The sequence below is a fragment of the Pseudorasbora parva genome, chromosome 16, assembly GCF_024679245.1.
Source record: "Pseudorasbora parva isolate DD20220531a chromosome 16, ASM2467924v1, whole genome shotgun sequence".
Lineage (NCBI taxonomy): Eukaryota > Metazoa > Chordata > Actinopteri > Cypriniformes > Gobionidae > Pseudorasbora > Pseudorasbora parva.
Genome location: NC_090187.1, coordinates 6,812,460 through 6,825,483, shown reverse-complemented (window position 1 = coordinate 6,825,483; position 13,024 = coordinate 6,812,460). Strand labels below are relative to the sequence as shown.

Genomic DNA, 13,024 nt, shown 5'->3' with positions numbered 1-13,024 from the left:
TCCTTGCGTGTAGAAACACCTCAAGGGCCAGAGAAAAGAAGGGCTAAGGTTCATCATCTCTTCAAGTACTTTAATCTAAGATTCTGCATTCTCCAGGTAAGAGGACAAATCTTGAGGTTTTGGGATGTTCTATTGCTTTGTGTGTTGCACTTTAAAATCCATTTCTGATTAAATTAAAATGTTTAGAGCGGCTGCGTGCATTGTTGAACAAAAGAAAGAAAGAAAAGAAACAAGGATTAAACCGGAGCAAATGCCTCTGGCCTTTCCTCCTTTGACTGGCACAGATCAGTGTTCTGGTTCTGTAATACTTCTTGAAATGAACTGAATCTCATGGCTTCTCCCAAAGAGTCAACTATTTGTTGCAATTGTGGTGAAGGATGCCACAAGGCATTTTCCATCTCCTGCGCAACATGTGAGTCGTATTACATAAAGTCAAATCCCAACTATTAACCTTTTTGCCAAGGCATCTGAGCTAAAGTTGACCTTTAAATCCAACAACTCTTTTCTTTTTGGTTTTCATTAATGTTGGCGCAACTTGACGTGAGATTTGTAAAACTCCATTTTGATTCAGAATAAGTTCTCTGGATAAGCATGAAGCATTAAGTAGGGAGTGTTTAGAATCTATTGCGTGCCAAATGTGCATTAGGGGAGTTAACGCAAAATCCTGTCAGGATACTGTCAGAAACACTGAATATTCTTGTGTTTGATGCATCACTTGTGTATTCAGCCCTTTACACACCGTAATCCTTCACACATTTAACTTTCCACTGTGAGCCGCTGCTGGAAAACATGGCTCACTTTTTTCAATATACGGAAATAAGTTATGAATGTGTGTTTGTGGAGTTTGGGTGGGTGTGTGTAAGTGTTCCAAAATGAGCACCAACTTTTTCCAGGGACATGCATGGACAATGCACTCTGCTTTCCCTGTGGGCTAAAAACTTCTCTTAAGATTCTTATTGGAAGATAAATGGAAAAGTTAGCCATTCTAATGGGAGCACGCCCTTCTAAACAATAAATTATTAAAACGTAATATATAGTTAGAAAAACCTACTATATATATAATATGCAATATTGGTCTGTTTTATTTCCTTTTCAACTTTGTCATTTTCCTTTTTTTTCAGGAATTTTTTTTTTTTTTTTTACTAAAACAGAAGAAACCCAAGGTTTAAAAGTAACATTGTATACTATAGTTTGCTTTATAACTCCAGCAAACCACTGTAAACCTTCAAGACAGAACATTTGGTTGCATTACTATAAGCAAGAGAATAGTCTTCACAGTCATCCCAGAGGACACGTAAACACAGTCATAAATTAACTGCAAAGGAAACTGAATACTCTCGAAAGTTGCACGATGTCACGCTGGGGACGTAAGAATGTCAAAAAGGCCCCTGAGGTGATTAGGACAGTGACCGAGGGCCTTAAGTCGCTCTACAGAAAGAAACTCCTGCCCCTGGAGCAGTACTACAGCTTCCATGATTTCCACTCACCGAGTCTGGAGGACGCCGACTTTGACAACAAACCCATGGTGCTAGTGGTGGGACAGTACTCCACAGGAAAGACCACCTTCATCAAGTAAGACACTACAGTTCACTAAGGCTTTTAAGAGCCATAAAACTGCCACAGACAGTGTCATGTAACTTTAAAGGTTCAGTTCATCCAAAAATTAAAATTCTGTGATTAATTACTACTTAAGATATGTTCGTTGAAATCCGAGAGCTTTCTGAACTACCCAGCGGCAACATAATTTCAACTTTCATGGTCCATAAAGGTAGTAAATACATCATTAAAATAATCCTTGTGACTACAGTAGTTAAACCTCAATTTAATGAAGGGACGAGAATATTTTTTGTGCGCACAAAAATATTCTCGTCCCTTCATAAAATTAAGGTTTTCTACTGTAGTCACAAGGACTACTTTAACGATGTCTTTCTGCAAGTTGCAATGATTTTGCTGGTTAAGAGGTCACCTGGATTTCATCAAAAATATCTTAATTTGTGTTCAGAAGATGAACAAAGGTCTCAAGGGTTTGAAACGACATGAGGAAGAGGAATTAATGAAAGCCTTTTCATTTTTGAATGAACAAACCCTTCGAAGTAACATCTGACAGGAGTTAAAACGTGTCTGGCAGTTAAGTTTAGATAGTGGTATTATTCCACTCGTGGTTTTATATCTTGGGTGCAATAAACTTCACATTACATTGGTTTGATCTCTGTAATACCTTCAAGGGTTATTCAAATTTAAAGAAGAACATTTAGTGAATAGAAATACATTTACAGCAGTTCTACAGTGTTTTGTTTGTTCTAGTATTAAAGACTATAACCATGGCTTTGTTCTGTCAACTCAGGTATCTGCTGGAACAGGAAGTCCCAGGCAGTCGTATAGGGCCGGAGCCCACCACCGACTGCTTCACCGCTATCATGCACGGAGATGTGGAGGGGCTCATTCCAGGAAACGCCCTCATAGTGGATCCCAACAAACCCTTCCGCAAGCTCAACCCCTTTGGAAACACCTTCCTCAACAGGTGAATAGATTAGGCATTTGTTACACTGGCAGATGTTACACTGAGCTGATATGTACGACATGACTTGGAGATGAGGGTGGGTTGTGTGAAAGAATGTGTCGACTGATCCGTCGGCTTACACTGGGCACGCAGAGAAGATAACAGAGTAACAGTGTGTTAGTTTTTGCTCTACGGAATTTCAAGCGTCTGTGCCAAATTTCTAAGGGAGGAGGGACTTTCCTTATTTGTGGAAAACTTGTGGAAGGGAGAGATATCACAAGAGAGGGCAAAAGCAGAGCTGTAATAGGTGTCAGAGTCCAGCAAAGGTTAAAGAGAAGACCTCAATTCAAAGTTTGTCTTTGCAAAAGAAAATATTTGTGAGTTTTTTCATTTTCTGAAGAAAATGGATGATGCACAGCGCTAGACTGTTATGGGTGGTTGCCAGGACAATGCTAAGGTGTTTTGAAAATGTTTTAGCTTGTTGATACGATTGCAAGGATTGCTTAGTAACCATGGACCGTTTGGAAAAGGGACAGGATGGTTATGGTATCATTCATGAAGCACAAATGATGTGGGATGTGCCCAAGTGTATTTGCTAGTTTATTTGTTAATGTTTTTAAAAATGTCATGTTGGTGTAACCATCAACTAAAAAGAAATAATAAAAAAAACACCTTAAAGGTGCTGTATATAATTAGTTTTTTTCTGTATTAAAGCATAAAATATGCATAAAATATATGTTTGAAGATATTTCACAGGTTCAAAGTTCCCCTACTTGTTTCTCTGAAAAGCAATGCTACGGCTAGTTATTCTACTTTGAAATGTGCATTCCATGTCGAAATGTCTGTTTTTGTTTTTCGTCTGTGTGATCCCGCCCTCTGCCAATTTACCCAATAGTATTTCGACAACCCAGCCAGTTGGCAAAAAACTCAGCCTATTGCAGCTGTGGAAGCCAGTGAACAAACTGGGGCAGAGATCATAGATTTAAAAATCTCTATGAATTGGATATTAAAATGCCAAAATGCAACTTACAGTGCGTCCCCGCCTTCCATTGTCAATTGCACTCCCTCCTATTGCATGACCTCAATCTGGCAACCCGCGTGAGTGTGAAATATGAAGAGGAGGGGGTGAGAGAAACAACCCTCTCAAATATTTTTGAATGTAAACTGAAGTACTCATTTCAACCACTAGCTGCCAATATTACATCCTGCACCTTTAACTACTTTTTAGTGTAAAGTTTTACCATTTCAAGGTAAACATCTTTTAGGAATATTCATAAATATCGTCACATTTTGGGGTCACACCGCATGACATTTTGCTACCGAATCTAAACTTGCCTTGTCTTTAAAAAGACTAATTATCTGATATTTTAAGAAACTTGTCCTTGACAGTTTTTCAAATATTAAAAAAGCAGTGAAGCAGATGATGTCGATATAGCAAATAATTATATATTATGCCAAATTAAAAGAATTATGTTTTTTTCTTCTTAAATTTTTAGATTTTACCCTAACGTTTTTAACTTCATGCCCATCCAAAATATTAAAAACATTATTAAATTATTAAAAACATTCTCATCACAGAAGAGGTGTATTCAAGTCATTGCATATTTCTTATTATACAGTTATTTATACATTTTAATAAATTCTAACCCTCTGTGTGAACAATAATGGCAGTGAAGCTTGCTTTAGCAAACTCCACATACTCGGTGACAGAGCAACGTCTGGTAGTGTTGGGCGATATGCCTAATTTTCCAATCGTCATATCGTCAACCTGTGAGATCGCCGATACGCGATCTTATCGCGTCGGGGCGGAGCATTCAGTGGCATAACTTTGTTTTAAAAAGTGGGTGGGACAGTCTCACGAAAATGCGTATAGTACGAGTGTGCAATCTCGTGGAATGTATACATCAAAATGAGCTTTGGCTTACAAATGGTAGGCTACGCAGTTTTTTGTGTGCATATGATACACACTTTATCGCGTATTATAAGGGGATGCATTTAAACACAATATAGCGTTAGTGTCCAGATTTTTCACGTGAATAAAGGCATAGATTTGCACACTTTAAATCCTCGAATTTTTTTCTCATTAAAACCGAATATCATCAGTGATTGTACATGAAGAGCAGGGACAGTTTTTGTGCATTTTGTTTCGTGATTTTACCGGAACGAATACAAAAGTTAGATTAAAGTGCTCTGCACATGCACGAGCCACGAGAGAAATCTGCAGCACTGAAAACAGCGGCAACGAGCGCCAGATCGCCTCTTATTTAACAATCGAAATGATGCTCTTCTAGTTAACCAGATGTGTTGTGTTTGTATTATTTAGGTTCATCCGTGAAGCAATCCGTGTGCAACTGGTCCGCTGTTGCATACCACAAACACAGCATTTATTCATTATTTTTTATTTAAAATCCAAAAGTTTTTACTGAACATGGCTCGTCACTAGCCTACATAAACAGCATTTTATTCAATTAATTTATTCATATTTAGATTTAGCTCACACAAGTGGCAAAACATTTAAACAGGTTATAGCCTAAATCACAAACATTTTAAATTAGAAACTTACAATAGGCTATTCAAAAACAGCCGACTCTCGTCTTTTCTTTCGTTTTTAAACCTTTTAAAGGAAATCCTGCAGTCTCGTTTCCTTGCTTAACTTGAGAAAAAAAGCCATGTGTTGACTTTGAAACAAGAGTAGGCCTATATTTTAAATTATACGCATCTGTGGTTAAATTACTAGATTTTCGCGTCAATAGCCTACCTGTTTATTTTAATGCGAACAATGTTCTGTCGTTTTAATGCAGCAACGCAGCGCAGCAAAAAATAGCCTCGGTACGAAAACGATCCGTGCACTGCTGCAGACGCACCGCTCCTGGAACGGACTGACGGACCGCATCCGCGTGCAGTATGAAAGCTGTCATCCGTTAACATGGGTACGGAAAAAAATACGCACCGCACACGCACTGCAGACGGAGTATGTGTGAAACGGGCTCCATCGGAACGCGTGTTCAGTGCAGCGGGCAACATAACTCCCCACCGCAACCTTCTCAAACCAGCTGGTTTTCTTTATACAAAACATTTTTGGGAATAGATACCTGAATTGCATAACAATAATTGTTGTCTTAATTGTTTCTGGCCTTGTGTTTGTTTTAGCAATAAGTTCATTCGAGTAGCCTATACATTTGAGGTGATTTAATTGTTTTGCCGTTTTATTTGAGTTCTTTCATTGTGTTTTTTATTTATTAAAGCCTATTTCGTTATTTATTATTTTTAGGCTACCGTCAACCTGGTGTCACAGCCTGTCTATTTTAATAAACTATTTATTTCTGTAGCCCATACAGCGGGCAAGGGCTAAAACACATTATTAGAAAATACATTGTCTGCTGACATTTAAGTATTTCACGGCACTTTAACAAGAAATCTTAGCTTAACAGCCAGTGCAATATTTTTTGTTCATTGTTGTTCCGTCGTTAAGTCGTTTGAAATAAAGCTGCTTTTACTTTTTGACTGATTGCTCTGTTCAAATGTATAGGCTATAGCCTATAATTATTATATAGCAATTTGTTATTGTATTATTATAAGTATAAAATAAATGTACATTTATGAAAAAAAAAATGCTTTAGCCTGATGATGATGATGATGCCGTTTTCGCCGTGGCTTATGTGAATTTGTGAATATAGGGCTAGGTTGATCACCTTGCAATTAAATTCTGAAACTATGTAGTTTTTTCGTCTTTAAAAAAACATTTTTTTCACTGAAGAGTAACTCATTTTTACATTTTAAAAGCGCGTGGTGTTGCACTCGCAGTATATGCGGCACGTAGCCTGTGAGTGCAACACCACGCGCTTTGATGTTGATGTGAATAGTAAGGCTAAGCAGAATAAGTACAATTAATGTAATGATGATGATAATAATAATAATAACTATGATCATAATATTTTCATTTAATAATAATTTTTATTTATTTATTATATTCATGGGGAACAAGCCAAATATCGCCTTGAAATCGCCAACAGCTTCAGCTTTCGGCGATCTCTCTGCCTATCGTCGATACACGATACTATCGTCTATCGGCACAACCCTAACGTCTGGTATTGAAATACCATGCAGTAGCCAAACAGTGTGAAGAAACTAAGCTGAAGTTCAATTCCAGGTCATCTGATTACCTCAATCCTGTCATTAAGCTAGCCAAGAGAGTTTCAACATAATTAGCGTGTAGTTGTCTGTCAAAACCAGAGAGGGTGCTGTTTTGAGTGCCAGAGTCTTTATCAGATCCAGTTTTCCCCTGGTCTTTCTGGTGCATTGTTGCAAACATGTTTTGAGAACTTCTTCTCTCCTACTTCCTGCCCAGGGAAGCAGTCCACTCATTAAACTCGTTTCAAGCAGGAAGAGACCATGTTTTTCTATGCTGCAGATCATTAGTGGCAGGTATTGTTTGATTTTGGCAGTGCTGGTCATTTTCCATCAGGAAGCCCTGTGTGTTTCAAGCACCACTTCCACACAATGGACCAGCCTGGGAGGAGTGACGCTAGTCTGCTTCTTAGATCACACACAACAGCTGTGATAGGAGTAATGGATCATTTTTTCAGCTTTTCTCAGGGGGAAAGTGATTTTAACTAAAGAGCTCCTGAATGTTTGATAATTGTGCTGTGTCCTTTTAAGGACTCATACACCAACTGTTTTGTGCATAACATTTAGATGAGGCATACAGTGGCTCCAAAGGATATTTGGCCATTTTTGGACACATACACATTGTAAAATCATTGTATTAGTTACAACATAATTGATGTATTAAGTTCCCCTCAAGCTCCTTTGTGTCTTTTTTTTAAAAAATTGTCTAAAGTGTGTCCAAATATGTTGGGGCAACTGTAACTTAAAACATCATAGATGAAACATGCATTGCTGTATTTAACTAAATATATCAGCTTTCTGTACTGGACGTAACCATTTAACCAAGAGCAATAATGAACTTAAAGGTTTTTTTCCATCGCCGAAAGCAATACAAAATTTGACCTCAACTCTGTCTCTGATAGATTCCAGTGTGCTCAGCTGCCCAACCAGGTCCTGGAGAGCATCAGCATCATTGACACCCCGGGCATCCTGTCCGGGGCCAAACAGAGAGTGAGTCGAGGTAAGACTGACTAAAAAAGTAAGAAGAGGCATTTGGAGGTATTTTCTGCCAAATTTCAATCCATTTCCCACTTAAAATACAACGTCATCTAAACTGGTCAGTGATTTCTCTTTAATTTAGTGTTTATTCAATGAGAAAATGTATTGTTAGTCCTTTACTAGCCACCTTTGAAAACTCAAAATATGCTACGATATGTCTTTCAAACTTTTTTACAGCTAAAATTTAGAACATTCTGTTAAACCTGTAAAAACTGAACTGACCCCATAAAGACCCCAGAGAAACTGTAGATGTTGGGTACTAATTGGTGTCATCCTAAATAAAAGGACAATACTGATCTGGGACCTATTTCATGGTTAATAACAGATGATACATTTCTAGGCTCTCCCACAGAGAACATCATTGGGTAATCTTAGCTTATCAGTGTTGCACCTCACTGGTTGATGTCTGCTTTGTCTCACATATTTTCCTGCCTGATGTGACGCACAGATTTGGAAAGTGAGCCATAAAGGTGTGACAGGGAAAGGAAAAAGAAGGAATGCAGAGGAATGTTAGGGAGATGTAGTATTCGAATGTTGTCAAAATGGTTTTCGCATTTATTGTCACAACATTTGCAGATAATCACCTAGAGGATTGTTAAAGAGCTAATAAGCCTAATAAGCAAAATTAGCGCATAACAGCTGGGTTCAAATTTATAATTCATAGAAAAGGGGTAGCCAACTCTACTCCTGGAGAGCTTCAAACCCAATCTAAAACACCTGAACCAACTAGTTTACAGTGAGGAAAATAAGTATTTGAACACCCTGCTATTTTGCAAATTCTCCCACTTAGAAATCATGGAGGGGTCTGAAATTGTCATCGTAGGTGCATGTCCACTGTGAGATACATAATCTAAAAAAAAATCTAGAAATCACAATGTATGATTTTTTAACTATTTATTTGTATGATACAGCTGCAAATAAGTATTTGAACACCTGAGAAAATCAATGTTAATATTTGATTTTGGCCCACTATACTGTCCATGTCTAGTAAGGGAATAAAAACATAATCAAAGTAGTCCATGTGTGACATTAGTTGGTTAATTAGAATCTCTTTAAGCATCGAAAATACATTTTGGTCCAAAAATAGCAAAAACTAACTTTATTCAGCATTGTCTTCTCTTCCGCGTTTGTTTTCAAACCTCAAACAAAGATTCAAGCGGTCATGAATCAGCGTCTCATGATTCTCCCTGTCCCATGTGCAGAAACACACCCCCAAAGCATGATGCTACTACCCATGCTTCACAGTAGGGATGGTGTTCTTGGGATGGTACTCATCATTCTTCTTCCTCCAAACATGTTTAGTGGAATTATGACCAAAAAGTTCTATTTTGGTCTCATCTGACCACATGACTTTCTCCCATGACTCCTCTGTGGATCATCCAAATGGTCATTGGCAAACTTAAGACCTGGACATGTGCTGGTTTAAGCAGGGGAACCTTCCGTGCCATGCATGATTTCAAACCATGATGTCTTAGTGTATTACCAACAGTAACCTTGGAAACGGTGGTCCCAGCTCTTTTCAGGTCATTGACCAGCTCCTCCCGTGTAGTTCTGGACTGATTTCTCACCTTTCTTAGGATCAGTTAGACCCCACGAGGTGAGATCTTGCATGGATCCCCAGTCCGAGGGAGATTGACAGTCATGTTTAGCTTCTTTCCATTTTCTAATGATTGCTCCAACAGTGGACCTTTTTTCACCAAGCTGCTTGGCAATTTCCCCATAGCTCTTTCCAGCCTTGTGGAGGTGTACAATTTTGTCTCTAGTGTTTTTGGACAGCTCTTTGGTCTTGGCCTTGTTAGTAGTTGGATTCTTACTGATTGTATGGGGTGGACAGATGTCTTTATGCAGCTTACAACCTCAAACAGGTGCATCTAATTTAGGATAATAAATGCAGTGGAGGTGGACATTTTAAATGCAGACTAACAGGTCTTTGAGGGTCAGAATTCTAGCTGATAGACAGGTGTTCAAATACTTATTTGCAGCTGTATCATACATATAAATAGTTTAAAAAAACATTTATTGTGATTTCTGTTTTTTTTTTTTTTTTGTAGATTATGTCTCTTACACTAGACATGCACCTACGATGACAATTTCAGACCCCTCCATGATTTCCAAGTGGGAGAACTTGCAAAATAGCAGGGTGTTCAAATACTTATTTTCCTCACTGTAGGTGTGCAGGATTGCCTGGAAATTACAGACAGGCAGGGTTGGAACTGACGTCTGCAGGAAGGTAGCCCACCAGGAGCAGGGTTGGCTGGAGAGATACCTTCCTCCAGAGTTTAGCCAGCTAATTAGGGTGTTCAGTATTCCTTGAAAACAACAGTTATGTGTGTTGGAAAGGTATGGAACTAAAGTTTACAAAAAGGTAGGTTTGCCTTCTCATCGTAAAAACCTTTAAAACAAGACCTTTAAAACATAAGCTCTATGATTTAGCTGTAGTGTGTCTTCTCTAGAACCCAATGTGAGTTTACCTGAAAAGAGAATTCGATGTTAGCATGGAAACAAAAATGACCGCCTATTCCCAAACAATCTGAATTACATAACCGTGTCTACATAGTCTATCAGCTTTTTTCAGATTTTCAAAGAGGCCTACTCTCTTGCTTTGAAGCAAACCAGGGCTGGTGGGTCTGATCACCGCAAACTATTTACCAGAAAAATGAATGAAAAAAAACCTTTGAAACCTGAAAACATGGGTGGTCATTGTTGCATTCTACTGTTGTTAGTCTTCTCTTTTATTCCATTTGATGATTTTCCTTTACCTCTTCTTTCTTTTTATAGGATATGACTTCCCAGCTGTTCTCCGCTGGTTTGCTGAGCGCGTGGACCGGATCATTCTTCTCTTTGATGCCCACAAGTTGGAGATCTCAGATGAATTCTCAGAGGCAATCGGGGCCCTCAAGGGCAATGAAGACAAACTCCGTGTTGTGCTGAACAAGGCTGATATGATTGAGACCCAGCAGCTCATGCGAGTGTATGGAGCTTTAATGTGGTCTCTGGGGAAAGTGTTTGGTACTCCTGAAGTTCTGAGGGTGTACATCGGGTCCTTCTGGTCTGAACCTCTTATGGTGTCCGACAACCGCAAGCTGTTTGAGTTGGAGGAGGAAGATCTGTTTGCCGATATCCAGAATCTTCCACGCAACGCAGCCCTACGCAAACTTAATGACCTGGTCAAGAGGGCTCGTCTTGTGAGGGTATGTTAATACATCATTAATGACTTTTCGTTTGAACTGTGATATTAGAAGGTAAAAATTATTGAATATAAACACTTAAAAGAATTTTTCACCCCCCCCCCAAAAAAAAACCCCAAACAAACCCAACAACCCCAAAACAAAACAAAAACAAACAAAAACTGTCCACATTTACTCACCCTCATGTTGTTATATAATGAGAATAATATCTCAGTTTTTCTGTGTCCACTTTGGTGCTTTTCTCATAGGTACATGCCCATATCATCAGTTACTTGAAGCAAGAAATGCCATCTGTCTTCAGGAAGGACAATAAAAAGAAGAACCTGATCTACCAGCTCCCTGTCATCTTCTCCAAAATTCAGCTACAGCATCATATCTCTCCAGGAGACTTCCCTGATTGTGCCAAGATGCAGGTTAGTACAACCATCTGGACTTGTGTCGAGGTTAAAACACTACTTTTCTTGCTTGACAAAGCTTAGCTTTACTATCTTTTCTGCATTTACTGCACAGGAGCAACTATTGGTACATGACTTCACCAAGTTTAAAGCCCTGAAGCCCAACCTGATGGCTATGCTGGATGAGCTGTTGGCTAACGACATCGCCAAACTGATGCCCCTTCTTAGGCAAGAAGAAATAGACGCTGGGGTCCAGCCTGGGGTCCAAGGAGGGGCCTTCTTGGGAACCCGTGCCGGACCCTTTATGGAAGGGGACCCATTTGGCGAAACTGCAGATCAAAATGGCGAGATGGGTGAGGAAGATGAGGAATGGGTGGTGACAAAGGACAAGCCCAAGTATGATGAGATCTTCTACAACCTTGCACCAAACGAAGGCAAACTAAGTGGCATCAAAGCCAAAGATTGGATGGTGAGCACACGGCTTCCCAACTCTGTGTTGGGCCGCATCTGGAAGCTCTCGGATGTGGATCGTGACGGCATGCTGGATGATGAGGAGTTTGCCCTGGCAAGCCACCTGATTGAAGTGAAACTGGATGGTCATGGGCTGCCCCCTGAGTTGCCTGCCCGTCTTGTGCCACCATCCAAGCGCCGGCAAAAAGGCTCTGATGCTTAGACAATGCAGCAATGCACCTACGATCAACCGATCCTTTGTCCGCACTTCTCGCATGTTGTCCAGCTCCACAGCTGCTGCAATGCATCTCCATTCACTGTATTTTATACTTTGGTAATTTTGTAACACACAATTAATGTCTTACTTTGTATACTTGGCTCAAATGCAACAATGCAAAGATTCCCAGCTGGAAGCCAAAGAGCATTGTGATAAACCAAAGATTGGTCTCAGTCATTTGGAAGGAATGTCGCATCTTTCGCCATTTTCTGACTGTAAAATCATATGACATCACAATTAGAAATTCTACACATGACTCAATTCATAGAACTTATAATGGCTCCTGACCTAAGGGATAGCATAGAAACTCTTGTAGATTTGTATCGTTATAAATCTGTAGACTTGGCTTTACACTTTTCCGTGTGGCTTTTAATGTTGTAGTTAACTAAATCAGAATGTGAAGTCAAGACAAACACTCAAAACTCTGAAACTGCTTTGAAAGAAGACCTGAGGAGGCAAGTTAAAAACTTTCTGAGACTTTATTTTAAAACATGTAAATCAATGTTGCTGTCTTTGCCTTAATTGAAAAGGAAATATGCTTTATATGTGATCAGTTTTATTGTTTTCTTTCTTTTTTGTATTGAATAAGTGAACTCTATGCATACTATGAAAGACTGCCACAAGATATATACATGTAATATATTAATGTCATACATGTTAAAGCAATAATGTGGAGATTTCTTTCAGACTACTGTAAACAGTTCCACTGACTGCTTCAGTTAACCAATGTTTTCACAGTAAATATATTGAGCTGAATAAAGACCTTTTGACTTGTACCCCTTTTTTGATACTTTTTTTTTTTTTTTTTACAAAAATAACTGCACTGAAAAAGCAAAACTAAAGAAGATAACACAAACAAAGAAACTGTCCCAACTAACAGGACAGAACATGCAAAGATCAAAATAATTTGACCTCCTTAGGCTGGCATTTAACATATTCTCCTTTGACACTTTGCTTTTTAAACGTTTCAAATTTTTAAAAACGTTTCAAAGTATATGTGTTACTGTTTCTGTGGAAAGAGTCTTTGGGAAAGGAGGCATACTAGCAG

General features: G+C 38.9%; 1 protein-coding gene across 1 annotated transcript; it reads left to right on the top strand.

Annotated features, from left to right (window-relative positions):
- The first annotated feature begins 1,131 nt into the window (after positions 1-1,131).
- On the top strand, positions 1,132-12,752 carry ehd2b (EH-domain containing 2b). Its single transcript, XM_067419656.1, has 6 exons — positions 1,132-1,572; positions 2,345-2,521; positions 7,531-7,628; positions 10,445-10,857; positions 11,103-11,267; positions 11,365-12,752. The coding sequence occupies exons 1-6, from the start codon at positions 1,352-1,354 to the stop codon at positions 11,920-11,922; spliced, it is 1,632 nt and encodes a 543-aa protein (XP_067275757.1). The 5' UTR covers positions 1,132-1,351; the 3' UTR covers positions 11,923-12,752.
- The last annotated feature ends 272 nt before the right edge of the window (positions 12,753-13,024 follow it).